This window comes from Serinus canaria, chromosome 25 (assembly GCF_022539315.1).
Source record: "Serinus canaria isolate serCan28SL12 chromosome 25, serCan2020, whole genome shotgun sequence".
In the NCBI taxonomy this organism is placed as follows: domain Eukaryota; kingdom Metazoa; phylum Chordata; class Aves; order Passeriformes; family Fringillidae; genus Serinus; species Serinus canaria.
The window spans coordinates 11,854,760-11,880,677 of record NC_066338.1 but is presented as its reverse complement, the minus strand read 5'-3'; the positions used below and the strand labels follow the sequence as shown (position 1 = coordinate 11,880,677).

At 63.7% G+C, this 25,918-nt stretch overlaps 2 protein-coding genes across 3 annotated transcripts; both read right to left on the bottom strand.

Annotated features, from left to right (window-relative positions):
* Nucleotides 1–358: 358 nt before the first annotated feature.
* On the bottom strand, nucleotides 359–12,413 carry PEAR1 (platelet endothelial aggregation receptor 1). Of its 2 annotated transcripts, none has more exons than XM_050984318.1 (22): nucleotides 12,355–12,413; nucleotides 10,674–10,766; nucleotides 10,481–10,585; nucleotides 9,285–9,385; nucleotides 9,095–9,187; nucleotides 8,214–8,460; nucleotides 8,017–8,131; nucleotides 7,805–7,941; nucleotides 7,115–7,327; nucleotides 5,780–5,954; nucleotides 5,211–5,331; nucleotides 4,791–4,954; nucleotides 4,600–4,702; nucleotides 3,678–3,824; nucleotides 3,473–3,601; nucleotides 2,758–2,886; nucleotides 2,466–2,681; nucleotides 2,267–2,376; nucleotides 2,072–2,183; nucleotides 1,882–1,941; nucleotides 1,129–1,317; nucleotides 359–641 (listed from the first exon to the last, which is right to left on the bottom strand). In XM_050984318.1, exons 2-22 carry the CDS (start codon nucleotides 10,763–10,765, stop codon nucleotides 490–492), a joined length of 2,910 nt encoding a protein of 969 aa, XP_050840275.1. In that variant the 5' UTR covers nucleotide 10,766; nucleotides 12,355–12,413; the 3' UTR covers nucleotides 359–489. The 2 variants fall into 2 exon arrangements, with proteins under 2 accessions (XP_050840275.1, XP_050840274.1); XM_050984317.1 differs by having other exon boundaries at nucleotides 2,466–2,684; nucleotides 12,355–12,410.
* A 3,931-nt stretch (nucleotides 12,414–16,344) lies between these two features.
* On the bottom strand, nucleotides 16,345–25,647 carry NTRK1 (neurotrophic receptor tyrosine kinase 1). Its single transcript, XM_050984324.1, has 17 exons — nucleotides 25,460–25,647; nucleotides 23,767–23,841; nucleotides 23,534–23,605; nucleotides 23,011–23,079; nucleotides 22,581–22,735; nucleotides 22,314–22,474; nucleotides 22,047–22,173; nucleotides 21,637–21,966; nucleotides 21,413–21,430; nucleotides 21,208–21,266; nucleotides 20,844–20,946; nucleotides 20,363–20,509; nucleotides 20,142–20,272; nucleotides 19,899–20,071; nucleotides 17,384–17,624; nucleotides 16,852–17,010; nucleotides 16,345–16,530 (listed from the first exon to the last, which is right to left on the bottom strand). Exons 1-17 carry the CDS (start codon nucleotides 25,645–25,647, stop codon nucleotides 16,345–16,347), a joined length of 2,394 nt encoding a protein of 797 aa, XP_050840281.1.
* Between the last annotated feature and the right edge of the window lie 271 nt (nucleotides 25,648–25,918).

Sequence of the window (25,918 nt, the reverse complement as noted above, 5' to 3'; positions counted from 1 at the left end):
GGGGGCTCTGCCAGCCTTTCTGCAGGCCAGATGGCTCTTTCCTCCTCCTGGGGTACTTCAGGGCTTCTCCTGGGCTTCATGCAGCCCCACAGGTGAGCCCACTCTGACTCCTGGCACACCGTGGGCTCCATCAGCCTTTCCCTGCTCCATGGGCACTGACATACTTTGAGTAGGACCCAAAAGCTTTTGTGTTCCCACCTCCTGCACACCCTGGAGGGAGCAGGGAGCTGGGGGGAACCCAGAGCAAGCCTGGGCACCCCACCAGTCTCCCCCTTCCTCCCACCACGGTGCCAGAGCCACACGGTTCCCTGGCACAGACAATGCCCACCACGCTGAACGTCAAACACCAAACACCAAATCCACACCAAGCACCCTTTATTCACCACCTGCTGGCCGTGCTCAGGGACAGCAACAGTCCCAGGGTACTCCAGTCCCTGCAGGGACCCTCTGTCCCCTCGTGGCTGGTCCCTCGGGGTCCCTCAGGCTCCCTCAGCGGTCCTTCCTGCGCAGCGGTGGGGACGGGGGGTAGTGGCGGGCAGGTGGCACGTCATAGTGGCTGGGGATGTGGCTGTTCTTGGGGGAGTCGTAGTGGCTGGGGGGGTCTCTGCTGGGGGGGCCTTCAGGCCCTTCAGGACAGCTCTCTGTGGAGACAAGAGAAAGCTCTAAGGGGACACATTCCCCCCAGGGTCACTGATGTCACTCTGGGGACAGGAGCAGTGCTCGTCCTGGGTGTGGGGACCAAGAATTCAGGACACACTGGATCAGGGCTGGGGAAAGCACACACATGTCTGGGGGTAAGCTGGTGCTGTAGGGCAACCCCCAAACCCCCATTGTCCCGCGGGAACCCCAAACTCTCCCCAGAGTCACCCAGATCCCCAGGCTGCCCCCCAAAGATGCCCCCAAAGGATGCCCAGACCCTGAAACTGCCCTCAGAGATAACCAGACCCCCAGCCCATCCCTGAGGATGACCCTGAGCTGCTGTCACCAGGGTCATGTGCCCACCAGGGCTGTCACCAAGGCTGTTTCCTTCCTGGGCCTATGTACTCCCCATCCCTGGGGTTGTGTCCCCACTGACCAGGGCCACCAGGGCCACCAGGGCCACCAGGGCCAGGGGATGCCCAGCCATACCGTGCTGTGGTGGCTCCTCAAGGAGCCCGATCTCGGCGTAGGACATCTCCCTCTGCACAGGGGATTTCATCTCCATGTAGCTGCCCTCGTGGCCCTTGGCGGTGGCAGGGGGCAGCTCCTTGATGGTGGCGTAGGGGTTCTCGCTGGCCAGGGAGCTGGCGCTGGCCCTCAGCCCCTCCCAGGGGTGCTCTGGGGGACAAGGAGTTGGGGGTCCCCCAATGGCAGGGAGCACAGGAGAGAAGGAGCAGATGTGTCTCAGGCAAGTCCCAGCCCCATCCCTTTCCTACCCCATCCCTGTGCCTTCCCCATCCCCACCCTAATCCAGTCCTGTTCCAGCCCATCCCCAAACCATCCCTGCCTCTTCCCCATCCCAGCCTTGCCTCTTTCTCAGCCCAACCCATTCCTGTCCCTTCCAAATCCCAGCAAATTCTGTCACTTTTCCATCCCATCCCTGTCCTTTCCAAATCCCAGCAAATTCTGTCACTTCCCCATCCCATCCCATTGATCCCATCCCATCCCACTGATCCCATCCCATCCCACCGATCCCATCCCATCCCACCGATCCCATCCCACCGATCCCATCCCACCGCATCCCATCCCATCCCATTGCATCCCATCCCGTCTCATCCCATCCCACCCCATTGATCCCATCCCTAACCCATCCCCAATCCCGACCCTTTTCCCAATTCCTGCCCCAGTTTATCCCTTCCCCACCCCATCCCCATCTCTTCCCTTTCTCCATCCCACTCCTACCTTTGCTGTCACCTTTCCTCAGGCCATGGCTGTAGGTGTAGCTCCTGTCCAGCTGCCTCCCTGTTAAAGAGGGCAGATTTGGGGTCCCCCCAGCAGGAAGATTCTCCAGCCTCTTCCCAGAGGAACTTGAGCAGGGGGAGGACTCAGGTGCCCACCCCACTCTGGATCTGCCCCTCCACCTCCTCCTTACCCCTGGTGCCCAGGCCTGGTGCCCCGAGGTGTTTCCAGTCAGGAGGCAGCGTGGCGTTGCCTTCGGGGCTGTAGGGTCTCTCCATGCCAGGGAAGAGCTGGGTGCCAGGCACCTGGAGCCCAAAAAGGGGACAGGTTAGCTTTGAAGGTGGTGGCAGCAGTGCCCCACGCTGTGCTGTGCCACAGCCTGCCATACCTTGAGGGAGCTGGCTCTGTCCTGGGCACCGGGGGCTGGCAGCGGGCACTGGGACAGCGTGTGGTAGCTGGGGTTGGAGTAGTAGTGGGCATGGTGGCTCGGGGGCACATCTGGAAGGACATGAGCGGTGCCTGAGGTGACAGCCTGCTGCCAGAGAGCCACCAGGGCTGGGGCCACACCCCCACCACGCCATGCTGACCTGGCACCATGTAGTCAGAGGTGTCCGTCTGTCCTGCTCGGTAGGCCACGGCCAGGTGCTGCCGCTCCTTGTCCTTGTGCCAGCGGTGGTAGCACAGGGCTGTGACCACCACGGCCACCAGCAACACCACCAGGGCCACCAGGCTTAGCACCATGCCCAGGGGGCTGGAGGCTGCAGGGGGGGCTGGCTCGATGGTGTAGGGCACGTCAGGATTCCCTGCTGGGGAGGGGAGGAGTGTCATCCTTAGGGTGGGGGACGGAACCTGGGGACCCCCTGCCCTGTCCCAACTCACCAGCCTGACAGCGGGGCCCAGTCGTGCCTGGGGCACAGGGACACGTCCCGTTGGTGGGGTCACAGGTGGCATTGTGGGGACAGTGGCAGAGCTGGTCGCACTGGAGCCCAAAGGTCCCAGGGGGGCAGGCTGGGGACACAGCGGTACTGTTCAGCTCCGTACTGGGACCACAGGGTGGCCCAATAACCCCACACTGGGACCAGTCAACCACAAGGTGGTCCAACAGCCCCATACTGGGACCAGTCAGCCACAAGGTGGTCCAATAGCTCCATACTGGGACCACAAGGTGGTCCAATACCCCATACTGGCACCAGCCAGCCACAAGGTGATCCAACAGCCCCATACTGGGACCACAACGTGATCCAATAGCCCCATACTGGGACCAGTCAGCCACAAGGTGGTCCAGTAACCCCATACTGGGACCACAAGGTGGTCCAACAGCCCCATACTGGCACCAGCCAGCCACAAGGTGGTCCAACAGCTCCATACTGGGACCACAATGTGATCCAATAGCCCCATACTGCGACCAGCCAGCCACAAGGTGGCCAGGACCATGGAAGCTCACAGGGGCCTGGATGGCTCCAGACTGCCCAGGCCAGAATGGCACAGGAGTCACCCAGGTGGCCATGAGCAGCTCTCTCTTGCTCCCCCCATCTGAAGCAAGGTCACCTGGCTCCCCAGTCCCCCTCAGCGCTCCCCCTGACCCCCCACTCACGCTGGGAGCAGCGGGGGCCACGCCAGCCCGGGCTGCAGAGGCAGGAGCCGTTGGCGGGGTGGCACGAGGAGCCGTTGGCACAGGAGCAGCTCAGGGAGCAGCGTTTGCCGTAGCGGCCGGCGGGACAGGCTGGGGACAGAGGAAGGAGCTTGGCATGATCCTGAAGGATCAGGAGCAGCCTGGGCTTTGGGGGGTGCTCACTCACGGCGCTGGCAGCTGGGACCGCGGTAGCCCGGGGCGCAGGTGCAGGACCCGTCCTGGGGGGAGCAGGAGGCTCCGTTGCGGCACGAGCAGGACATGTGGCAGCCCCGGCCCCAGGAGCCCTGGGGACAGCCCTGCTTGCACTGCCACCCTGCAGGGAGGGGGAGAGGTGGAGCTGAGGGCACACTGGGCTCCTCCCAAGGAGGAGGTGGCCCAACAGCCCCATACTGGGACCAGTCAGCCACAAGGTGGTCCAACAGCCCCATACTGGGACCAGTCATCCACAAGGTGGTCCAACAGCCCCATACTGGGACCAGTCATCCACAAGGTGGTCCAACAGCCTCACACTGGGACTACAAGGTGGTCCAACAGCCCCATACTGGGACCAGTCAGCCACAGGGTGGTCCAACAGCCCCATACTGGGACCAGTCAGCCACAAGGTGGTCCAACAGCCCCATACTGGGACTACAAGGTGGTCCAATAGCCTCATACTGGGACCAGTCAGCCACAAGGTGATCCAACAGCCCCATACTGGTACCAGCCAGCCACAAGGTGATCCAATAACCCCATATTGGGACCAGTCAGCCACAAGGTGATCCAATAGCTCCATACTGGGACCACAAGGTGGTCCAATAGCCTCACACTGGGACCAGTCAGCCACAAGGTGGTCCAACAGCCTCACACTGGGACCAGTCAGCCACAAGGTGGTCCAATAGCTCCATACTGGTACCAGTCAGCCACAAGGTGGTCCAACAGCCCCATACTGGGACCAGTCAGCCACAAGGTGGTCCAACAGCCCCATACTGGGACTACAAGGTGGTCCAATAGCCTCATACTGGTACCAGTCAGCCACAAGGTGGTCCACCAGCCCCATACTGGGACCAGTCAGCCACAAGGTGGTCCAACAGCCCTGGTGTCCCCTTTACCTGTCCAGCCAGGCAGGCAGTGGCACTCTCCTGTCACCGGGTCACAGCCGTTGGCGTGGGCACAGACGCAGCGCTCCGCACAGCCTGCCCCAAACGTCCCGTTCTGGAGCACAGGGACAGGCTGGAGGTCAGCACAGGCTGGTGGCACCAACCCCGGTGCCGGCAGTGCCAGCACAGCCAGCAGGACTCACCGGGCAGGGCTGCAGGCAGTGAGGGCCCTGCCAGCCCGGAGGGCAGTGGCAGGTGCCGCTCTGGGGGTCGCAGGGTGCCCCATGGGCACAGTCACAGCTCCGGTTGCAGCTGGGACCCCAAGTGCCAGCAGGACATGGCAGTGAGCAGTCAGGTCCGTGCCAGCCTGTGGGATGGGATGAGGGGACACTGGGGTGGGTGTGGGGATGGGGACAGGGACAGGGACAGGGACTCCCCAGGACCCGGTGTGCACCAGGACGCAGGTGCTGCTGCTGGAGGGGTGGCAGATGCCCCCGTTCTGGCAGGGACGGGGTGGCACAGGACATCCCCTCAAGGCAGGGCACCTTGCAGCTGTGGGGAGGTGAGCAGGACCCTGCCTGGGGCTGGCAGAGGAGGGGAGGGCACAGAGGGAGGGGTCCCACCTTCCTTGCAGAAGCAGGAGCCGTCGAGCGGGGAGCAGGCGAGGGCGTGCTGACAGGAGCAGCGCCCCGAGCAGTTCACCCCAAAGGTGTTGGGGGGACACAGGGAGGAGCAGTGCTCGTCCTGGGTGTGGGGACCAAGAATTCAGGACACTCTGGACCCCTGGCCAGGGCTGGGAAAAGCACCTATGTGTCTGGGGGTAACCTGGTGCTGTAGGGAAAGTGGACAGCCCCCAAACCCCCATTCTCCCACAGGAACCCCAAAATCTCCCCAGAAAATCACCCAGATCCCCAAATTGCCCCCTAAAGATGCCTCCAAAGGATGCCCAGACCCTGAAACTGCCCTCAGAGATAACCAGACCCCCAGCCCATCCCTGAGGATGCCCAGACTCCCCTGTTTCCCTCAGGAGTGCCCAGAGTTCCATATTTCCCCCAGGGATGCCCAGACCCCATGCTTGCCCACCCTCCAAACCATCCAGACCCCCCATTGCCCCCAGAACTCTCCAGAGCCCCCATAATAGCCCCAACCCCTCCAGCAGCACCCAGACCCACCTCTCCCCCATGCCCCTCACCGTGTAGCCGGGGGGGCAGTGGCAGTGCCCGGTGGTCCCATCACAGACCCCCCCGTGGAGGCAGAGGCAGCTCTGCAGGCAGCCAGGCCCAAAGGAGCCAGGGGGACAACTCTCATTGCAGTAGAGCCCAGCCCAGCCCGGGAGGCAAAGGCACTCCCCGAGCATCGGGTGGCAGCTGGAGGTGCATGCTCAGAACCCCAGTGCTCCCAGTACAGGGCACTGGTGCTGCTGGGGAGGGGCTTTGCAAATGGGGGAGCACAAAACTCCTGCCCCAGGTGGGGATCAAATAGTTCCTGGTGATGCAGCCAAAGCCTGGCTGGGTGAGGGTGAGGGGTGTTGTGGGGTAAGGAAGGAGGGGAGAATGAGGGTGGTGCAGAGGAAGGTGAAGGTGGTGGGAGGAGCTGGGTGGGATGGGGGAGCTGGGATGGGATGGGGGTATTGGGGTGGGATGGGGGATGTTGGGGTGGGATGGGGATGTTGGGGTGGGATGGGGATGTTGGGTGGGATTGGGGTGTCTGGGTGGTATGGGGATGTTTGGGTGGGATTGGGGTGTCAGGATGTGATGGGGATGTTGGGGTGGGATGGGGGATGTTGGGGTGGGATGGGGATGCTGGGATGGGATGGGGATGTTGGGGTGGGATGGGGTTGTTGGGGTGGGCTGGAATGACTGGGTAGGATGGGGATGTTTGGGTGGGATTGAGGTGCCAGGATGGGATGGGTGTGTCGGGGTGGGATGGCGGTGCTGGCTTAGGATGGCAGAGCTGGGGTGCAGGAGATTGGGGTGCCTAGACGGGATTGGGGTGCCAGGATGGACTGGGGATGTTGGGGTGGGCTGGGGGTGTTGGGTGGGATTGGGGTGTCAGGATGGGATGGGGATGTTGGGATGGGATGGGAATGTTAGGGTGGGATTGGGGTGCCAGGATGGGATGGGGATGTTGGGTGGGATGGGGGTGTTGGGTGGGATTGGGGTGCCAGGATGGGATGGGGATGTTGGGATGGGATGGGGATGTTGGGGTGGGATGGGGATGCTGGGATGGGATGGGGATGTTGGGGTGGGATGGGGTTGTTGGGGTGGGCTGGAATGACTGGGTAGGATGGGGATGTTTGGGTGGGATTGGGGTGTCAGGATGGGATGGGGTTGCCAGGGTGGGATGAGGGTTTCAGGGTGGGCTGGGGATGCTGGGGTGGGCTGGGAGTGCCGGGGTGGGCTGGGGATGCCAGGGTGGGCTGGGGATGCCGGGGTGGGCTGGGGATGCCGAGGAGGGCTGGGGATGCCTAGGAGGGCTGGGGATGCTGGGGTGAGCTGGGAATACCGGGGTGGGCTGGGTGTAGTACCTCTGGCTGTGCTGCGGGTGGCAGAGGCAGCGGCTCTCGCAGTGCAGCCCGTAGAGGCCGGGCAGGCAGTGCCGCTCCTCGCAGCGGCTGCCCTGGAAGCCGGCCTCGCACAGGCAGCCCCCGTCCACGTGGAAGCACTGGCCCCCGTTGGCACAGTCGCAGCTCTCCCGGCAGTCCTGCCCGTACCGCCCCACTGGGCACCTCTCCTGGCACCTGCGTGGGGGGCAGAGCTGGTGACACAGCCCCACCAAGAGCTGGAGTGTCCCCTGGGATCCCCCTCAGCCCGAGCTGAGGCCATCCAGCTCATTGCCTGCCACACTGGGGGAGCTGGGGGTGCCTGGCCTGCATGGAGACCTGAACCCAGCAGCAGCGGGTTGTGGTGGCCTTGTCCCCACGTGCCACATCCCCACCATCCATGTGCCCTGTCCTTTGATGCCCCTCCCTGTGCACCTCCATCTGCACCTGCTCCCAGACCATGGACCCCCACTCCAAAAATGCCCTGTCCCCAAGTGTCCCCTCCCCCTGCCCCCATCTCCTTGGCCTTCCAACCCCCTGTACCCCCAATCCCCCAGCCCCTCATTCCCCTCCCCACCATCCCTTTGTATTCCCAGCCCCCACAATCCAGGGGTCCCTCCATCCCCCCCTCACCTCAAACCCCCATCCCCACTTCTCCCCCAGTTCCCCCCTCACTGCTCTCCGGTGAAGCCAGGGCTGCACTGGCACTGCCCCCCGTGGGGGTCACAGTGCCCCCCGTTGTGGCAGCCACACTCGCCCTGGCAGCCGGGCCCAAAGCGCCCGGGGGGGCACGGCACGGAGCAGATCTCCCCCTGCAAAGGAGCACCAGGGTCAGCAGGGGAAACTGAGGCAGAGAGCACGTTCAGAGAGGGGCACAGCCCACCTACCATCCATCCGTGAGGGCAGACGCAGGTGCTGCTGCTGGAGGGGTGGCAGATGCCCCCGTTCTGGCAGGGACAGGGGGTGGCACAGGACATCCCCTCAGGGCAGGGCACCTCGCAGCTGTGGGGGGTGAGGGGTGAGCAGGACCCTGCCTGGGGCTGGCAGAGGAGGGGAGGGCACAGAGGGAAGGGTCCCAACTCACAGGGGGCCGCTGAGCCCCGGCGGGCAGAGGCAGGCGCCGGTGGAGGCGTTGCAGGGGGCCTGGTGGTGGCAGGGGCAGGACAGGTGACAGCTCTGTCCGTAGGTGCCAGGTGGGCATGGCTGGCTGCACAGGGGGTCGGTGAAGCCGGGGGGACAGGAGCAGACCCCGGTCAGGGGGTCACAAGGTGCCCCGTGGTGGCAGGGGCAGCGCTGTCCACAGTCCAGACCCCAGAAATGCTCATCACACTCTGCATAGGGGAGAGCAGTGGTACTTCCTGTCCCATCCCATCCCATCCCAGATCATTGCCAACCCTCCATCCATGCCCGTTCAGTCCCCATCTTGTCCCCATGCCATGCCATGCCATGCCATGCCATGCCATGCCATGCCATGCCATGCCATCTTCCCCAGCCCATCCTCACCCTATGTCCATTCCCATCATGTCCCTTTCCTATCTTCATCCACATTCCAATCCCATCCTCATCCCATCCCTACTCCTATCCCATTCTCAACCATCCTATCCCTGCTCCCATCCCCTCTTCCTCCCCATCCCATTCCCCATGCCCATCCCGTTCTCCATGCCCATCCCGTTCTCCACGCCCATCCCATGCCCATCCCATTCTCTTCCCACCCAACACCATTCCCAGCCCACCCCGTTCTCCATCCCATCTCCATTCCCATTCCATGCACTCCCCACCCCAATCCCATCCCAGCCCCATCCCCATTAACCCCTTGGGTGCCCCACCCTGGCTGCCCAGCCCTCCAGGGAAGCCCCATCTGTACCACCCCCCCCGGCTGGGGTGCCCACTCCAGCTGTGCCCACCCCAGCTGTGCCCCCCCAGCTGTGCCCACCCCCAGCTGTGCCCCCCCAGCTGTGCCCTCACCGCTGGAGCAGCTGGGGCCTCGCCAGCCCGGCTCACACTGGCACAGCTCGGGAGCCACGCAGCGCCCGTGGACGCACTCCTGGCTGCAGTGAGCTGGGGGGACACGGCACGGAGTGTCCCCAGGGAGCTCTGGGGACACCCTGCAGTGGGTCACAGCCCCAGGGCCCCCCCGAGCCCCTGCCCCACTCACGGACACAGGAGTCCCGGCTCTCGTAGTAGCCCTGGCAGCACTGGTAGCGCCGCCGGTACTCAGTGCGGAGGGCCTGGCGGTACTCGGTGCGGTACACCACCCTGCGCCGCCAGGGGACACCGTGAGCGTCCTGTCCCCCTGCCCTTGGGGACAGCCTGCACTGGGACAGCCCTCCCAGCCCCCCTGTCCCCCCAGTCTCGGGGACACCCTGCACTGGGACAGCCCTCCCAGCCCCCCTGGCCTTGGGCACAGCCCCCCTCCAATCCTCCCAGGGCCTTGGGGACACCCTGCACTGGGACAGCCCACCCAGCCCCCTCCAGTCCTCCCAGGGCCTTGGTGGCACTCTCTGCTGGGATAATCCCCCTTCAGTGCCCCATGGCCCCTTGGCACAGCCCTCCTCCAGCCCCCCACCTTGGGGACACCGACACTGGGACAGTCCTGCTGAGCCTGGGGCAACCCCCCTCCAGCCCCTCCTCCAGCCCCTCCTCCAGCCCCCTCCCACCCGGGGTGGGACATTCCCCCTCCAGCCCCCTCCCTGTCCCTTGTCCCCTCCTCCAGCCCCTCATAGCCTTGGGGACACCCTGCAGTGGGACAGTCCCCCTCCAGCCCCCGACAGCCTTGGGGACTGTCCCACCCTGCAGTGGGACAATTCCCCTCCAGCCCCCCTGGCCCTGGGGACACCCTGCAGTGGGACAATTCCCCTCCAGCCCCCTATGGCCCTGGGGACACCCTGCAGAGGTACAGTCCCCCTCCAGCCCCCCTGGCCCTGGGGACACCCTGCAGAGGGACAGTTCCCCTCCAGCCCCCCTGGCCCTGGGGACACCCTGCAGTGGGACAGTCCCCCTCCAGCCCCCCTGGCCCTGGGGACACCCTGCAGTGGGACAATTCCCCTCCAGCCCCCCTGGCCCTGGGGACACCCTGCAGTGGGACAGTCCCCCTCCAGCCCCCGACAGCCTTGGGGACACCCTGCAGTGGGACAATTCCCCTCCAGCCCCCCTGGCCCTGGGGACACCCTGCAGAGGGACAGTTCCCCTCCAGCCCCCCTGGCCCTGAGGACACCCTGCAGAGGGACAGTCCCCCTCCAGTCCCGTGGCCCTAGGGACACCCTGCAGTGGGACAGTTCCCCTCCAGCCCCCCTGGTCCTGGGGACACCCTGCGGTCCCCGAGGGGCTCTGGGGAGCTGGGGGCGCTCCCACCTCTGCTGCGGGCAGGGCAGGGGGAGGCCCAGCCCCCCGGGGCAGGGCTGGCTGGAGGACACCGCGTGGGGTTTGGTGTAGGACTCCTTCACTGGCGCCGTGAAGCTGTGGGTGGGAGGAATGCAGGGTGACTGCGGGTCCTGGGAGACGCCATCGCTGTCGCTGTCCCCCTCCCCTGTCCCCCCAGTCCTACCTCTCCCAGTAGCTGCAGACGTTGGGATCTCCGGGCCGGAGGGCAGCCAGGAGCCCGGCGTGCACCGCCAGCACCGCGGCCCGCAGCAGCATCCTGCACGGAGAGAGCGGCTTCGCCCCGTGCCTCCGCACATTCCCGCTCCCCACCCACCGCCCCCGGCCCTAGCTCCACATCCGACCTCCCCGCAGGGCTGGCTTTGCATTCCTCCATCCCAAAAAACAGCCCCGGCCCCGCTGCTCCCCGAGCGCTGGCCTTTGCCAAGGGGAAACTGAGGCACGGCCGCTCAGCAGCCTGGGTGGCCCCACTCAGCCTCATCCCAATATCCTGAGACACCCCGGGGCACATCGGGAGCATCACCCCGACCTGTCCTGGACACCCCATGCTAAGGGGGGGCTGCTGCCAGGGGTGGGAGCCCGGGGTGCCAGGGTGGGGCTGGGCACGGCGCCTCCAGCCCTGGCACGGCGCCGCGTGGCCCCACTTCAACTCGCTCTGTGTTTATTCCCAGCTGAGTTTCCTGGATCCAGCAGCTTCTTGCTCAACCCAGAGAGGGTCTGGCTCTGCCGGGGCGGCTCTAGGAGCGTTTCCAGCCGGGGGCCGGGCTGGGAGGGCCGGCGACCCCCGGGCTGTTTACCGGGATGAGCGTGTAGGGGCAGGGCTGCCGTGTGCCAAGGAGGAAACAGAGGTTTCCTGGTCGGCACAGCTGGATTTACCGGGGCTTCCTTGCTACTCCAGCCATAGGACACTCCAAAGGTGCTCCCTGGGTTCATCCTCCCACCCACCAGAGCCCGCGCTGCGTTTTGGGGCCAGAGCATCCGGTTTGGGGTGGAAAAACTCTTTAGCGGGAAAGTTTCCCCCATTTCCCTTCAACTCCCGGCAGTGAGGAATTAATTGCTCATCCGCTGCCAGAATTCCCTCCCATGGACCCTGCCGAGGGGGAGAGCCAGGGGAACCCCGAGCTCATCCCCAGCCTCATCGCCCTCTTTCAGCAACGTGGGGGGACCGGGGGGGGGGTGGTCCCAGCATTGCTGGGAAAAACAGGAACCACGGGCAGATGCTGGCAGGAAAAGCAGGGAGACACCAAACCTTGCCGGCACGTCCCTTCTGCTCCTCACGGCGGGGCTCAGCCGCGGGAAAGAGCCCCCCCAAAACGGCAAGAGGCACCCCCAGACCCGGCGCCCCTCTCCCCACTGGTGTCCCTAAGACCCCCCGGGTGGGATGAGGAACATCACACGGGTGATGGGGCTGAAAGGAGCGTGTGGGGTGAGGGCAGGGGAGCTGCCCTGCCCTGTCCCTGCGGGGGACACGGTGCTGACCCCACCACAGCCACTATCTGTGCCCCGGCGCTTCCTCTGCCACAGCCCGGGGGCTGACGCGTTTCCTCCGCGGACCCGCAGGGATGGGGCTGGCTGAGGGCGAGGGGGGCACGGGTGCGAGTCAGGGACAGGGAAGGGGACAGAGTCAGCTTTGGGGTCACCGCGGGGTGTCGCAGCACTGTCCCACGCCCCACCCACTGTCCCCCAGCCACCAGCGTCCCCTCACCTTGGAACCTGCACCCTCCCATGCCCCCAGGCGCGATGGGGACCGTGCCCTCGTGCCCTCGCACAGCGCCCAGCAGGGGACGGTGCCACCTGCCCAAGGCAGCCCTGCCCCAGGGTGCCCGGGTGGGGACAGTGGCACTCACCTGGCCGGGGCCACGGTGGCAGGCAGGGTCAGGGCGCAGCGGCCCCGCCGCGGGGCTGGCCTGGCCGGCCGGGATGGCGCAGCGCGGCCGTCGGAAGCGGAGGGAGGGCTGGAGCTGCTCTCAGGAAGTTTGGACGTGGAGTCAACTACGGAAAAGGGAAAAAAATAAAAAAAATCCCCTTAATTATTTTTTCTTTTTTTTTTTCTCTTCTGTCCAGAAACCAGAGGGTTTGGGCAGAGCAGCACCGCCGGGACTGCTCTCACAGAGCACTGGATGGGGAGGGGTCTGTGGGGACATCCTGGTGCAGCCCCTCAGGGGGGTCCTGGTGCTGCAGGGTGTCCCCTTCCCCAGGGCTCTGTGGCACCCATGGGTACAGAGCCTGACTGGGGTTGTCCCCCAGGGCTGGGACAAGCAAAGGGACCCTCTGAGCAAGGGGCAGCTGCTCTGTGGTGAGGGCATGTGGGGACCAGGGTGTCCTTTGGCTTCAGGGCAGCGCCTGCTGGTAGCAGAGCAGAGCCTGGGGTTGGTGCCCAACAACCCAGGCACAGTGACCCTGCACCCCAGCAGACTGGGCACAGCATCCCTGCACCCAGGACATCATCCCTGCTCATCCATGATCCCGGGGACACGTGGTCCCTGCATCCCAACAACCTGGGCACAACATCCCTGCATCCCAGGGACACATCATCCCAGGGCATTATCCCTGCATCTCAAAAACCCAGGACATCATCCCTGCATCCCAGGACATCATCCCTGCTCATCCATGATCCCGGGGACACGTGGTCCCTGCATCCCAACAACCTGGGCACAACATCCCTGCATCCCAGGGACACATCATCCCAGGGCATCATCCCTGCATCCCAAAAACCCAGGACATTATCCCTGCATCCCAGGACATCACCCCTATTTCCCAGGGACACATCATCGCCGCATCCCAACATCCTGGCCACAGCATCTCTGCATCCCAGGACATCATACCTGTATCCCAGGACATCATCCCTCTATCCCTGGGACATGTGGTCCCTGCATCCCAGCATTCCAGGCACAGCATCCCTGCATTCCAGGGGTGCATCCTCCCTGCATCCCCAAATCTCAGATGCACGTGCCCCCCTCCTCCCATCCCTGGCACAGTGTCCCCCCATCCCGGGCACACAACATCTCCACATTTTAGGATCCCGGGCACACCCCAGGGCTGCAGGCACGAGTCACCCCCTCACCCCAGACACCCTGGGGTCCCTGGCCGTGTGACCCCCTGCATCCCAGGATCTCTGAGCACACATCACCCCCATATCCTGGGATCCCTGGCCTTGCATCACCCCCACACCCCGGATTCTCAGCCCTCCACCACCTCCGCATCCCAAATATCACCATTAAATCCCGGACTCCTGACCGTCTCCCCTCATCCCGAGATCCCCACGTGTTCCCCCGACCCCGGGACCCCCGGCCATGCAGCTCAGCACCACGGGCCCCCTTGCCCAGCTGCCCCCCACCCCCAGCACACATTAGCGGCTCCCGAGGCGCCGTTAATTGCTCTGCTCGTTACAGGAACAGCTCTAATCACTCCCAACGATTTTCACATCCCAGGGAGACTCGGCTGCCCGCCCCCCTCACCGCTCCTCTCCCCGGGTCTCCATTAGGATCAAGCCCACCCGCAGCGGGGGCTCCCCCAAAACGGCGTTTCCCGGAGCAGGGGTGGGCGAGGGGAACGTGGGGGCTGCGGTGCCCTGGAATGGGAGAGGATATTGGAGATGGGACGAGCTGGGGACATCCGGAGCTGAGGATCTGCTGGGGAAGTGACCCCTCCCTCCAATGCTTTTTAAGGTGTCCCCAGGGCGGGGGGAAATATTGCTCGGGGACATTCCAGCGGCACTTCAGTGCTGAGATGCCTTTGCAGCCCCCCCGGGACCCCCAGAGGAGGAGAGGACGGAGACCCCCAAGTGCACTTTGGTGTGGCTGGGGCTGTGCAGAGCCCATCTCTCTCAGTGCCGGGATCCAGCTGCATCCTCAGCTCCCCTCAACACCCCCCCAAACACATCACAGATCCTCTCAGAGCTGACCTGGGGTCCCCTTAGGAGCTTTTGGGAGGGAGTGGGACCCTCTAAAGGGCAGACCCAGCCCTGCCACGGTCAGAGCTGGTGGCACAGGCGGGGCAGGAGGTGAGTGGCGACCACCAGCAGCAGAACGAAGCAGAAGCGGGCCCGGGGAGCCCCAGCCCCGCGGAAGCCGGGGAAGCAGGGCCAGGCCCGGTGCCGCTGGGGCGGCAGCCTCGCCAGGGAGCGGAGCCGTTAATTACCTCATTGCCAGAGTCCATTACCGCTCCCCTCGGAGCAGTGAAATGGAGAAACTTCGGTAGGAGGGAGGGGTGGGGGGGATAAAATCGATCGCGGGGTGAACCTTAACTCTTCCCTGACCGCTCTAACGGGGGAAACTGAGGCACAGCCACGCCATGAAGGAATCTGAGGCACAGAGGCAGGGAAGCCCACCCTGTTTGGAGCAGGGGGTGTCACCACACATAGTCCTTTTGGGGCATTGGTCTGCGGCAATCTCCAGCAAGGGGCTGGAAAAGCTCAAGGTTGTAATCTAGTTCCTTCCTCAAATTAGATGAGAGAAAAAAAGGCCATAAATCAGCGTGGGCAGCGATTAGAGACCCCAAGGAAGCAGGTGGGGGGGCTCTGCCAGCCGGGCTGAGCTCCAGCAGAGCCAGACCTGCCCATGCCAGGTCCCCATTTCCCTGGCAGGACCCTCAGCAAAGACCCAGGAGAGCCAGAGGGGCCTGACCCCGCTTCAGGGCTGTGGAGGTGTTACAGGCTGGGAGCTCCCATCTCCTCCACTTGTCATTGTACCACTCCAGCCACTGGGCACAGCCAGGTGCCACGGCAGCCCCAAACCCCACCACAGACCCCCTGAGTGCTCCCACCTTATGCCGTGCCTCAGTTTCCCCCGTGACCTCGCTTCCCTCCTGCTTATCTTGGGTCACAGGGGGTAACAAAGGAGCTGCCAGGGCTCTGCCTGTGCTGCCTAATTATCCAGATGAAATCAATTCAGCTCCATTATGGTCAAATCCAGGTCCCAACCATTACCAAGGCGGCTGGAGAGCCTGAGGAAGGATGATGGAGTGGATGCTACAGGGCATGTGATAACCCCCTGGTTCCGAGGAGAGGACACAGGAAAGGGGGGGTGTCACTCTTTTGGGGGGATGGGTGTTGGCTTTGTGCTGCAAAGTCCCATCCTCCACCTGCAGAGCCCTCGGCAAGGAGAGTCCCCAGGCCAGGGTGTGGCACAAGAATCCCTGGAGAGCTGCCCAGGGTGATCCTCATGGCACAGCCAAAACCATCCCTGGGTGGGCTGGGGATGGGGGCACCACCCCTGCCCCGGGCCCTGGGCACAAAACAGAGCATCCCAGGCATGTGTGGTGCCTTGACCCACATCCTGGGAGGATCCCTGGCACAACACCTCCCCTCCAGCTCCTCTCCCCCAGCCAGGGCAGCTTCCCTGATGTGAAAAGCCCCTTTTTCTCCCCAAAATGCCCCCATCCCACCTGCCCAGCTGACACCCCGGAGAACACAGGGGCCAGTGCAGGGGTGACACAGTTTATTAGTGACTGCATTCGCTGCAGAGCGGGTCGGCAGGGGGCAATCCCAACTCCCCTGGGAGAGCTGAGCCCCCCCAGCTCCTGCACTGGCACCGACCCCGTGCTGGGGTCTCCCAGCTCTGCCCCCCCTGAGCCAACCCACATCAGCCAAGAGCCTCCATCCTGGCACTGTGGGAATGCCAAGGAGCCAAACAGCAGGGCCACAGCCCCGGGAGTCCCCCAGCCCAGCCCTCCAGCCCCTCCCCCGGGAGCGGGCCGGCATTTTGCACTATAAATAAGATTTCAGGCTTCTCCCGCCTCGGGGCATCAGTCCAGAGCTGTGTGGGGCAAAGCCACGCCCCGGGCAGCAGGGCAGACAGGGGAACAGCAGGGAGCAGAGGGTGGCTGGGTGTCTCCACTCAGCCCAGGATGTCCAGATAGACAGGGGGTGTCTTGACGAGGGCCTGGAGGCGGCTGTGGATCTCCTTGATGGGCTGGCGCTGCTGGGGCTCCCGCTGCCAGCAGCTCTGCATGATGGCATAGACCTCGGAGGGGCACGTGCGGGGCCGCTCCAGCTCCCGGCCCTGGGTGATGCACTCGATGGCCTGCAGGAGCAGGGATGGAGGTGGGATCCCCTGCTGTGGGTACCCCCGGGGGGGCTGTTACCATCCTCCCTGCCCCGCTCTGGGGTCTGTCACCATCCTCCCTGCCCCACTCTTGGTACCTCCAGGGGGCTGTCAGCATCCTCCCTGCCCCTCTCTGGGGGCTGTCACCATCCTCCCTGCCCCACTCTGGATACCCCCAGGGGTTGTCACCATCCTCCCTGCCCCACTCTGGATAACCCCAGGGGTTGTCACCATCCTCCCTGCCGCACTCTGAACACCCCCAGGGGCTGTCACCATCCTCCCTGCCCTCTGCTCGCTCACCTCAGTGTTGGAGAGTTGGTACCAGGGCTGCTTCCCGTAGGTGAAGATCTCCCAGAGCACCACGCCGAAGCTCCAGATGTCGCTCTCGGTGGTGAATTTACGGTACAGGATGCTCTCAGGTGGCATCCAGCGGATGGGCAGCATGGTCCTGCCCCCCACCTGCCCACAGCAGGGCTGTCAGCACGGCAGGGACTCTCCCGTTTCCCTTCCCCCATCCCTTAAGCCCCAGGTTAGATGCAAGGAGGAAATTTTTTACTCTGAGGGCAGTGATGCCCTGGCACAAACTGCCCAGAGAAGCCGTGGCTGCCCCATCCCTGGAGATACTCAAGGTCAGGATTTGGAGCCAGCAAACTGTTCTTTAGGAAAGCATCCCTGCAGGTTGAGCTGGATGGCTTCCAAGCGTCCTTTCCAGCCCAACCCATTCTGTGGTTAAATATGGATGGAGAAGGGGTGGGAGGCAGCAGCCACGAGGGAAATTTGAGTGTGGCCTGGCAGCCCATCCCAGAGCAGAGAGGAAGAGGGAGCAGCTCACCCGGTAATAGTCGGTGCTGTAGATGTCCCGGGACATGCCAAAATCCCCGATCTTCACCACCAGGTCGTGGCCCACCAGGCAGTTGCGGGTGGCCAGGTCCCGGTGCACGAAGTGGAGGGAGGCCAGGTAGACCATGCCCGAGGCGATCTGCGTGGCGATGTGCAGCATGTGCCCCAGCGCCAGCGGGCCCCGCGGCTGGCCCGGGCCCTGCTCCAGGATCTTGGCATCCGGGCCGTGGGACCTGCGGGGCAGAGGGGCTGCTTGGAGTGTGGGGTGGGCGGGAGAGAGGCCGTGCTGCCTTGTGGCCGCAGCGAGCAGCGGGCACAACTTCCCAAATTTCCAAAACATGCCCATTTTTCCTGGGAAGGCAGTGAGAAGCACAGAATCACTGGGTTGGAAGAGACATTCAAGATCATCGAGTCCAACCCAGCCCCAACACATCAACCAAACCCTGGCACCAAGTGCCACATCCAGGCTTGTTTTAAACACATCCAGGGGTGGTGACTCCACCACCACACAGAGAGAAGGAGAGAAAACAATTCTTATCTCTAGTCTCTGCTCCTGGTTTTGCACACATGGAATGTGTTATGGAGATTGTTTTCCCAAAGTGATATTGGACATGGGTGAAAGTTGTTTTGAGTGATTAGCCAATCACTCAAAGCTGTGTCTGACTGTCTGGAGACAGTCACAGGTTTTTCTTTAGTATAGTAAAGAAATAAATAAAAATAAATATATATATATAAAATATATACAAATAAATATATTAAAAATATAATTATTATTAAAATATAGAATATTTTAATATTCTATATTAAAAATATAGAAATATATAAAAATATATTTTTTCTTTTTAGTATGTAATTTAGTAGAGATTAGTGTAATATAGCTTCATAAAGAAATTGCTCAGCAGTCTGAATGATGGACTCAGAGCACATTATTCACCATGTGGGGACGCCCTGATTTGAAACTCCCTGGATGGAGGAAAGGGGTAAAAATAAAGGGTTGGCAAGTGGGGAAAGATTCTCATGGTGTCCAGGCATGGGCAAGCACTGGTGTTCACACACACCAGAGAAGGGTGTGCACGTGTGTGCGTGTGCACGTGTGTGAGTGGGGGAGGAAGGCACCCGTGCCTTGGCTGCAGTAAATAATGCAGGGGGGTCCCAGCAGTTGGGGGTGGCCGGGGAAGGGCGTGGGGTGCAGAGGCCAGCGGGGGTCTGAGGACACCCCACGGGGGTCAGAGCGCGCGCACACACACACGTGTGCATCCTCCCCTGGCACGTGGGCACACACAGGAGAGGCGTGGAAGGTGTGCCCACGTGTGCCAGGGAAGGGAGTGTGCACAGAAGGGAAATGTGCTCACACCATGTGTGTGCACAGGGGAGTAACAACCTCACAGGGGAGAGGTGTGCGTGGGTGTGCACACCTGGGTGTGCACACGGGGTGGGACACACACACCTGTGCACACACACAGGGAGGGCACACACACCTGTATACACACACTGTGAGGGCACACGTGTGCACACACACAGGGAGGGCACATACACATGTGCACACCCACAGAGAGGGCACACACATGTGTGCATGCACATAGGGAGAGCACACACATGGAGAGGGCATGCACATGGGGAGGGGACACACACCTGTGCTCACACACAGGGGAGGGCACACACCTGTGCATGCACATAGGGAGGGCACACGCACCTGTGCATGCACACAGGGAGGGCACACACACCTGAGCACGCACACGGGGAGGGCACACACCTGTGCATGCACATAGGGAGGGCACACACATCTGTGCACACACAGGGGAGGGCACGCACACAGGGAGGGCACACACCCCTGTGCACACACTGGGAGGCCACACACCTGTATACACACACTGGGAGGGCACACATGTGTGCACACACATGGGGAGGGCATGAACACGGGGAGGGCACACACACCTGTGCACACACACAGGGAGGGCATGCACATCTGTGCACACACATGGGCCCTGCAGAAGGCAGCGTGTCAGGGCGCAAGGCAGCATGTCAGGGTGCAAGGCAGCGTGTCAGGGCGCACGGGGAGGGTGTGAAAGCAGCAGCGTGTGTGCAGCGGGGCGTGCGAGCCCGGCCGGGGGCCAGCACGGCTCCGGCCGCCCGCAGCCCTTGGTGCCTTTGATGCCGAGCGCGGCTGACAGCCCGGCCGGGGCGGCCGTGGCCGGGGGCTGGGGGAGCTCTGCTCGGCAGAACCATTAATGCCAACTCCCATAACAATAATCATAAAAGCCACGTCTCAGAGCTCCTCGCGTGGCCACTAAAGCGATGCCTCTGGCAGCCCCCCCCGTCTAGCAGCAATACCTGGGGGGGCAATCGAAAAGTCTCTGCTTATTCCAGCTGATGGCCAATCTCTCTCTATTTAAGCCTCTCAGACAGCTAATCTAATCAATATTGCAAGGAGGGCTGCATTAGCAGGGAGCAGGCTGCCTGCGCTGATGGAGAGGCAGATGGGGGGCTCCTGTCCCCCCCCGTCCCACCTGAGGAAGCGGTTGAGGTCGCCGTGTTTCATGTACTCGAAGACCATGATGAGGGGCTCGCCCTCCGTGCACACGCCGTAGAACTTGACGATGTGCTCGTGCTGCAGCACTGTCAGCAGCTCGGCTTCGCGCTGGAAGTCCAAGCGGGCGCTTTCTGTCACCTCCTTCAGCGCCTGCGGGGACACGGCATCAGTGACACCCCCCACAGACCCCCTCACCTCCCACATCGTGCCCCCTCCTCACCTTCACAGCCACCAGCATCTTCTCCTGCTCCGGGAGGAGGTTGTAGCACTCAGCCAAGAAAACCTTCCCGAAGGCGCCCTCGCCCAGCTCCCACTTCAGCACAATGTCCCTCCGCTGCACGTGGTGCACGCCTGGGGGGACCCCCACCCGTCAGTGCCCCCCAGCTCAGGTGTGAGCATGGGGGGGTGCTCGGGGACCACAGTCCCCAGCCCAAGCCTTACAGGCGTTGCAGAAATACTGGGGGTTCTCGATGAAGTTGCTCTTCAGCCCCTCCAGCTTGCTCTCGGCCGAGGAAAGGGGGCTGCTGCCCAGGTTCATGAAGTGCAGGGACATGGCCAGGTCATCCTCTTGGGCCAGCACGGCTGAGCCTTGTGGGGACAAGGACAAGGCCATCAGGGGGTCCCCAGCCCCCCCCAGCCTGTGCAGCCAGTGCCAGGCTCTGCCGAGCAACCCCCTGCTCGTCCGGCCCCCAGGGGCCAGGCAGCCCGATCAAAACCATTTAGAGGCTGAATCCATTCCAGGAGTGAATTAGCAGCTGCTGCCCACGCTCCCGGGGGAGCCAGCACCTCTCCACGGGTGTCCCCCCACCCACAGACCCTCTTCCCACACCTGTGACCCAACCCAGGTGCCACAGGGACGTGGGGACAGGGCTGTCCCCGTGTCACAGCCCCAGTATTGAGTCACCAGGCCGGGGGCACTCACGGTTAATGCCAAACTTGGAGCGGCGCCCGCACTTGTTGAGCAGGATGAGCATGACAGAGAGGGAGAGGCAGGCGAACACGGCCAGCGCCACGGCCACCGAGACCTGCTGGCAGCCAGGACAGCGCTCAGGACCAGGTCCCACCCTGTCCCTTTTCTCAGCCCATGGGGTGGGAACAAACTGTGAGATGGTTACAAGCCCCAGGAGGTGCCACGGGGGAAACTGAGGCACTGAGAGTCTGCCCTTCATCTCCATCATAAAACCCACATCCCACTGGGTGCTGGTTTGGCTGTCCCCAGGGGATTTGTGCCACCCTCTTGCAGGTGTCCTGGTCCCCCCATCCCAGACTGCAGAGCACCTCCTCACCCCAAATGTGTGCTCATCTGTTGTCTCCACAGGCCCCTCCAGCGAGCTGTTCCTGGTGCCTGGGGCAGGGAGAAGGTGTAAGGTGAGTGTGGGGTCCCCATCCCCTGAAGTGGCCCTGGAAGGACCTGGACACCCCAGGATCAGCCCTGAGGGTGGGTGAAATGCCCAGTTTAGGGGGGCTGGGGCAGCAATCCTGGCCACTCACCCAGTGGGGACAGAGACACTGAAGCAGCCCAAAGGGAGAGAAAGGAGAAACACTCATTATTCCTCAGGTGGGAACTCCCCATCCTTCCCCCTCTCATCCCTGGGGAAACTGAGGCACACCAGGACTCGTGTAGACAACAAGCAGAGCCCAATACAACCCGTCCTGCACACCGGGTGTGACACAGCTCCTCGGTAGGACGGGAGACACCCCAGGCTGGCACCTACCGGGGATGGGCTCCTCGGGGCTGAAGCTGAAGGGGTTGTCCATGAAGCGCACCTGGACGCTGCGGGAGGCCCAGCCCAGGGCGTTCTCCACCACCAGGGTGTAGTTGCCGTTGTTGACGTGGGTGGGACGGTTGAGCTGGAGGCAGCCGTGGAGGACGGTGGAGTTGTGCTCGTACTCCATGATGAGGGTGTGGATGTAGGGCCCCTCCACCAAGGCCGTGCCGTTGAAGAGCCAGTGGATGTCGGGGACTGGGTTGCCATCCACGGAGAAGGGGATGCACCAGGAATGCCGGGGGATAGCTGTGTCCAGCAGCAGGATCACTGGGGGAACTGGGAGAGACGGAGCTGGGTAGGTTCCTGAGCCAGACCCCCAGCCCAGCCCCCAGCCCAGCCCCTTCTGGACTCCTCACAGGTGACGTTCAGCATCACACTGTCCTCTGCCAGCCCCGCCACATTCTCTGCCCGGCACATCAGCTCCTTGTGGTTGAGGTGGGAGGAGATGTTGTTGATCTCCAGGACGATCTCCCAGTCTGAGAGCTGCAGGGGACACCAGGCATGAGCAGATGCCACCCCCCAAGCCCGGCCAGCTCCTGTGTCCCCCCGTGCCCACCCCACCAGTGAGAGGATGCTGGGGGTTCTGTGCTGCTGGGGCCATACCCCTGGAAGGCTGAGCTTGCCTTGGTGACAGTGAGCAGCTCAGGTCCCACCTCGGGGACCACCTCAGGGACCACCCACTCCGCGGTGGCCGCTGGGCTGGCGCTGATGTGGCAGGTGAGGTTGACGCTGTCCCCTTGGCGCAGCACAGCCTCGGGGGACTCAATGCGGACGCTCGGGGGGTCTGCAGGGGGAGGAAGGGCGAGCCACATGTGTCCCTGTGCCCTTGCCATGCCCAGGCTCAGGACAGGGGACAAACCCAGGGGCCAAACCCACGGCCAGGCACGTACCACAGGCATGGAGAGCCTGGCTGCCCAGGGCCACGGGCACGCTGCCCTCCCAGCAGAGCAGGGACTGGTTCCCCAGCTCAGCCCGGCTGCTGTTGTGCCACAGTTGCAGCCAGCGGAGGCCACAGGAGCAGTTGAAGGGATTTCCCACCAAGATGCTGAGCAGGGAAGAGAACACGGGCTCAGAAGGACTCCAGGCCCCCACAGGTTTTTGTGTCCCAGCAGAGTCAGCCAAGGTTGCACCTGGGCACTCCCAGCCTCCAGCTTTGTGTCACACATGCCCCATGTACCACCCCTGTCCCTGGCCCCACACCCGTGGATGTGAGAGCCACCATGTCACTGCATCCCCAGCTCTGCCTCTGTGTCACTTGAGGGGCACATCCCCAGTGGGAGATGCTCCACACCCTCTTCCCCCCTGTCTCTCATCACTCACAGCTCTTGCAGGGGCAGATGCCAGAAGGTTTTCCAGGAAAGGCTTTGCAGTGCATTGGAGGAGAGATTCCTGTTGGGACAGCCCCCATCAGCCACCCCTTCCCACTCACACAACCACCCAACAGAGGGTCTGGTGGCACAGGGCACAGCTGTCACACCGTGACCAAGCAAAACCAGCTCTGCCAGGCGTGCCACTAGCCCTCAAGGGGGAGCCCCATGCAGCCCAGGACAGGGTCCCACCCCGGTTTTGGGGGACCCCACCCTCACTGGTGCAGCACAGGGCTCCCGGGAGGGCAGCAGCTGCTCGCTCTCCTGCCCTGATCGATGGTTTCCCACTCAGCAGCAGAGCCCCCGTACCCCCCCGGCTGGGCTGATGTGCCCGAGGGCAGCGATGGGACACCATCGATCCCGCCCGGGCACGGGGACCGGCCACCCTGCAGCGGGCACAGCGCCCCGGGCACGGGGGCTGAGCCCCGAACGGGGGCAGAGTGTTGAGGGAGGGGAATGGGGAAGGGGAGACTCACACGTGGCTCAGCCTGGGGGTGTCCAGGAAGGCATCGGCAGAGATGTGCTGCAGCCCCGACCTGGAGATGGTGCTGAAAGGAGGGAAGGGCTGAGCACCTGTGAGAATCTCCACTCTGGGGACATCCCCTGCCACTCCTTGCGGTGGGACTGAGCTCTGGCGATCCCCCCCTCCACCACAGCCCTTCTCTCCCCACATTTCCCTGTGCAGGGACCCCACTCCCGAGGTGCTCACAGGTTCCTGAGGTCCCGCAGCCTCCTGGTGTCAGCTCGGGTCAAGGTGGTGAGCGCCGGCTGGTTCTCAATGACGCTGGAAGGCAAAGAAGGGGGCTCAGCATAGCAGCCCACGACCCCTCACGCCCCAAAGCGTGGGGTGAAAGCTCTCCCACTTCCCAGGCTGTGCCCACAGCCAGGGCTGGGGACAAGGATGGAGCTGAGACGCCCCACTGTGCCTCAGTTTCCCCTGGGATGAGCTGGGAAGAAGGGGGGATGGCAGCAGGTGATCCCGATGGTGCTGAGTCCCCCTGTCAGTGAGAACTGAGTGGGGTCAGGGCTGAGCCACCACTTGGAGCCAACACAGAATAAGTTGGTTGGGTCTCAGCCCCCCTCACCCTTTGGGTCCCCATCTTTTCTCGCACCCCAGGGTGTCCTGCACTGTGACAGGTGCACTGCTGTCACTGTCCCCCCCACCCTTTTCTCCAGGCAGGAGATGAAGAAAAGCCCCTTTGGGAGCAGGTGCAGGGTTTTTCTCTGCCCCACCCCGCTCCTGTGAACCCCAAATCACAGCACTTGGTTAATTGGGGTTCACATCCACACCAAGGAGGTTTTGGTCCCCCTGACCCCGGTGAGGATGGGGCAAGAGCAACTGGGGCAGTGGGATGGCTGGGGGTCTCTCGAGGACCACCATCCCCACCACCAGCCACCCCACCCCACCCCACCAGCCAGCGAACAAAGAGCTGGCAGCGCCTGTGGCGCAGCATCCCCGGGCACGTGGGGAAACTGAGGCACGGAGACACCGCAGCCAGGCCCCAGCAATGCGGCACAGGCAGGGCTGTGGGGTGGGAGGAAAGCCCAGCAATTGGGGCACTTTGGTGTCCTGCAGCACCCCGTGCCCCTGTCCCCCCAGCATCCTCCTGTCTCTGCTCGCTCCAGCCCTTGTCTCCCCACCACACATCCTGCAGCAGGGAAAGGAGTGGGGGCAGAGTAGATGCCTCAAAGCAGCAAATTTGGGGTGTGTCCCCCCAGCATACCCACCCACAGGCCCCAGGGCACAGCGACGGCCCCAGCAGGATGGGGACAAGCAGCTCCCTACAGCCCTGCCCTGCCCAGCACGGTACGGGTGCTCCCTGCTTGGGGTCCCTGCTGCACCCTCAGCGTGTTGGCATCACCGCAGGAGGGGGTGAAGAGCTGCCCCCAGCCCCTCGCTCGCTCTCTGGGGGGATGCTGCACCCCCCTACACCCCATTTTGCAGCCCCCAGCTCTCCCCACCGAGCAGGCACTCTGCCCACAGCGATCCCAGCCCATCCAGCGATCCCTGCTCCAGCCCAGCCCCGCCATCCTGCCCCCGAGCAAATCACCTCCATCCCCATCACCGCCCAGTCCACCAGCTCTGCTGCTCCCAGCCACAACCACCACCTTCCCATCGCTCCCAGCCCCTCTGCCTGGTCCCCAAAATCTGTCACTCCCAACCCCACCATCTCCGTCACTCCCAGCCCCATCACCTCTGTCCCTCTCAGCCCCATCACCTCGGTCCCCGAGCTCTGTCGCCTCCAACTCCATCGCTGCATCCCCCCCGCCCCGTCACCCGCAGCTCCTCCGCCTGCTCCCCGAGCTCTGTCACCCCCAGCCCGGTCACCCCCAGCCCCACCGCGCTGTCCCATCGCTCCCAGTGCCTGAGCTCCATCACCCCGAGCCCCGGCCCCACTCACACGTCGCTGAAGCTGCCGCTTCCCAGCAGCGGGGCCAGGCTGCCCACGGTGTCGGGCTCCCGGCAGAGCAATATCCCGGCCCCGGGGCAGCGGCAGGGCCGGGGGCAGGCACCGGCAGCGCCCGGGGCTGCCAGGGACAGCGGCAGGAGCAGCGCGGCCAGGCAGAGCCAGGCGGGCAGCGGCGGCATCGCGGGGCCGGTCCGGGTGCCGCTGCTGGACCCGGTGCCGCTGCTGGACCCGGTGCCGGTGCTGCCGGTGCCCCCCTCCCTCGCACTTGCCCGGCAGCCCGAGCACGGGGCCGTGCGGGGCTTAAAAGCAACGCACGGACCGGCCTCCCGGGAGGGGCCGGCGGCTCCCCCCGCCCCGGCACCGCCCCCGCCCCGGCCCGAGACACCCCCGGCCGTGATTCGCCGGCACCGGGAAGGCTCCGAGGCGGGAGAGGGGGACTCCTCACACTGG

Coding starts and splice junctions, on each gene's coding strand:
- NTRK1 (XM_050984324.1), bottom strand. CDS start 25,647: ATGCCGCCGCTGCCCGCCTGGCTCTGCCTGGCCGCGCTGCTCCTGCCG. Junction 20,947..21,207: donor CAGATGAGCACACATTTGGG/GTGAGGAGGTGC, acceptor GGCTGCCAGCAG/GTCTCGGTGGCCGTGGCGCT. Junction 20,273..20,362: donor CCAGTATTTCTGCAACGCCT/GTAAGGCTTGGG, acceptor GGGTCCCCCCAG/GCGTGCACCACGTGCAGCGG.
- PEAR1 (XM_050984317.1), bottom strand. CDS start 10,765: ATGCTGCTGCGGGCCGCGGTGCTGGCGGTGCACGCCGGGCTCCTGGCT. Junction 9,386..10,480: donor CTGCCCTGCCCGCAGCAGAG/GTGGGAGCGCCC, acceptor CTGGCGGCGCAG/GGTGGTGTACCGCACCGAGT. Junction 5,955..7,114: donor CACCCGCAGCACAGCCAGAG/GTACTACACCCA, acceptor ATGCACCTCCAG/CTGCCACCCGATGCTCGGGG.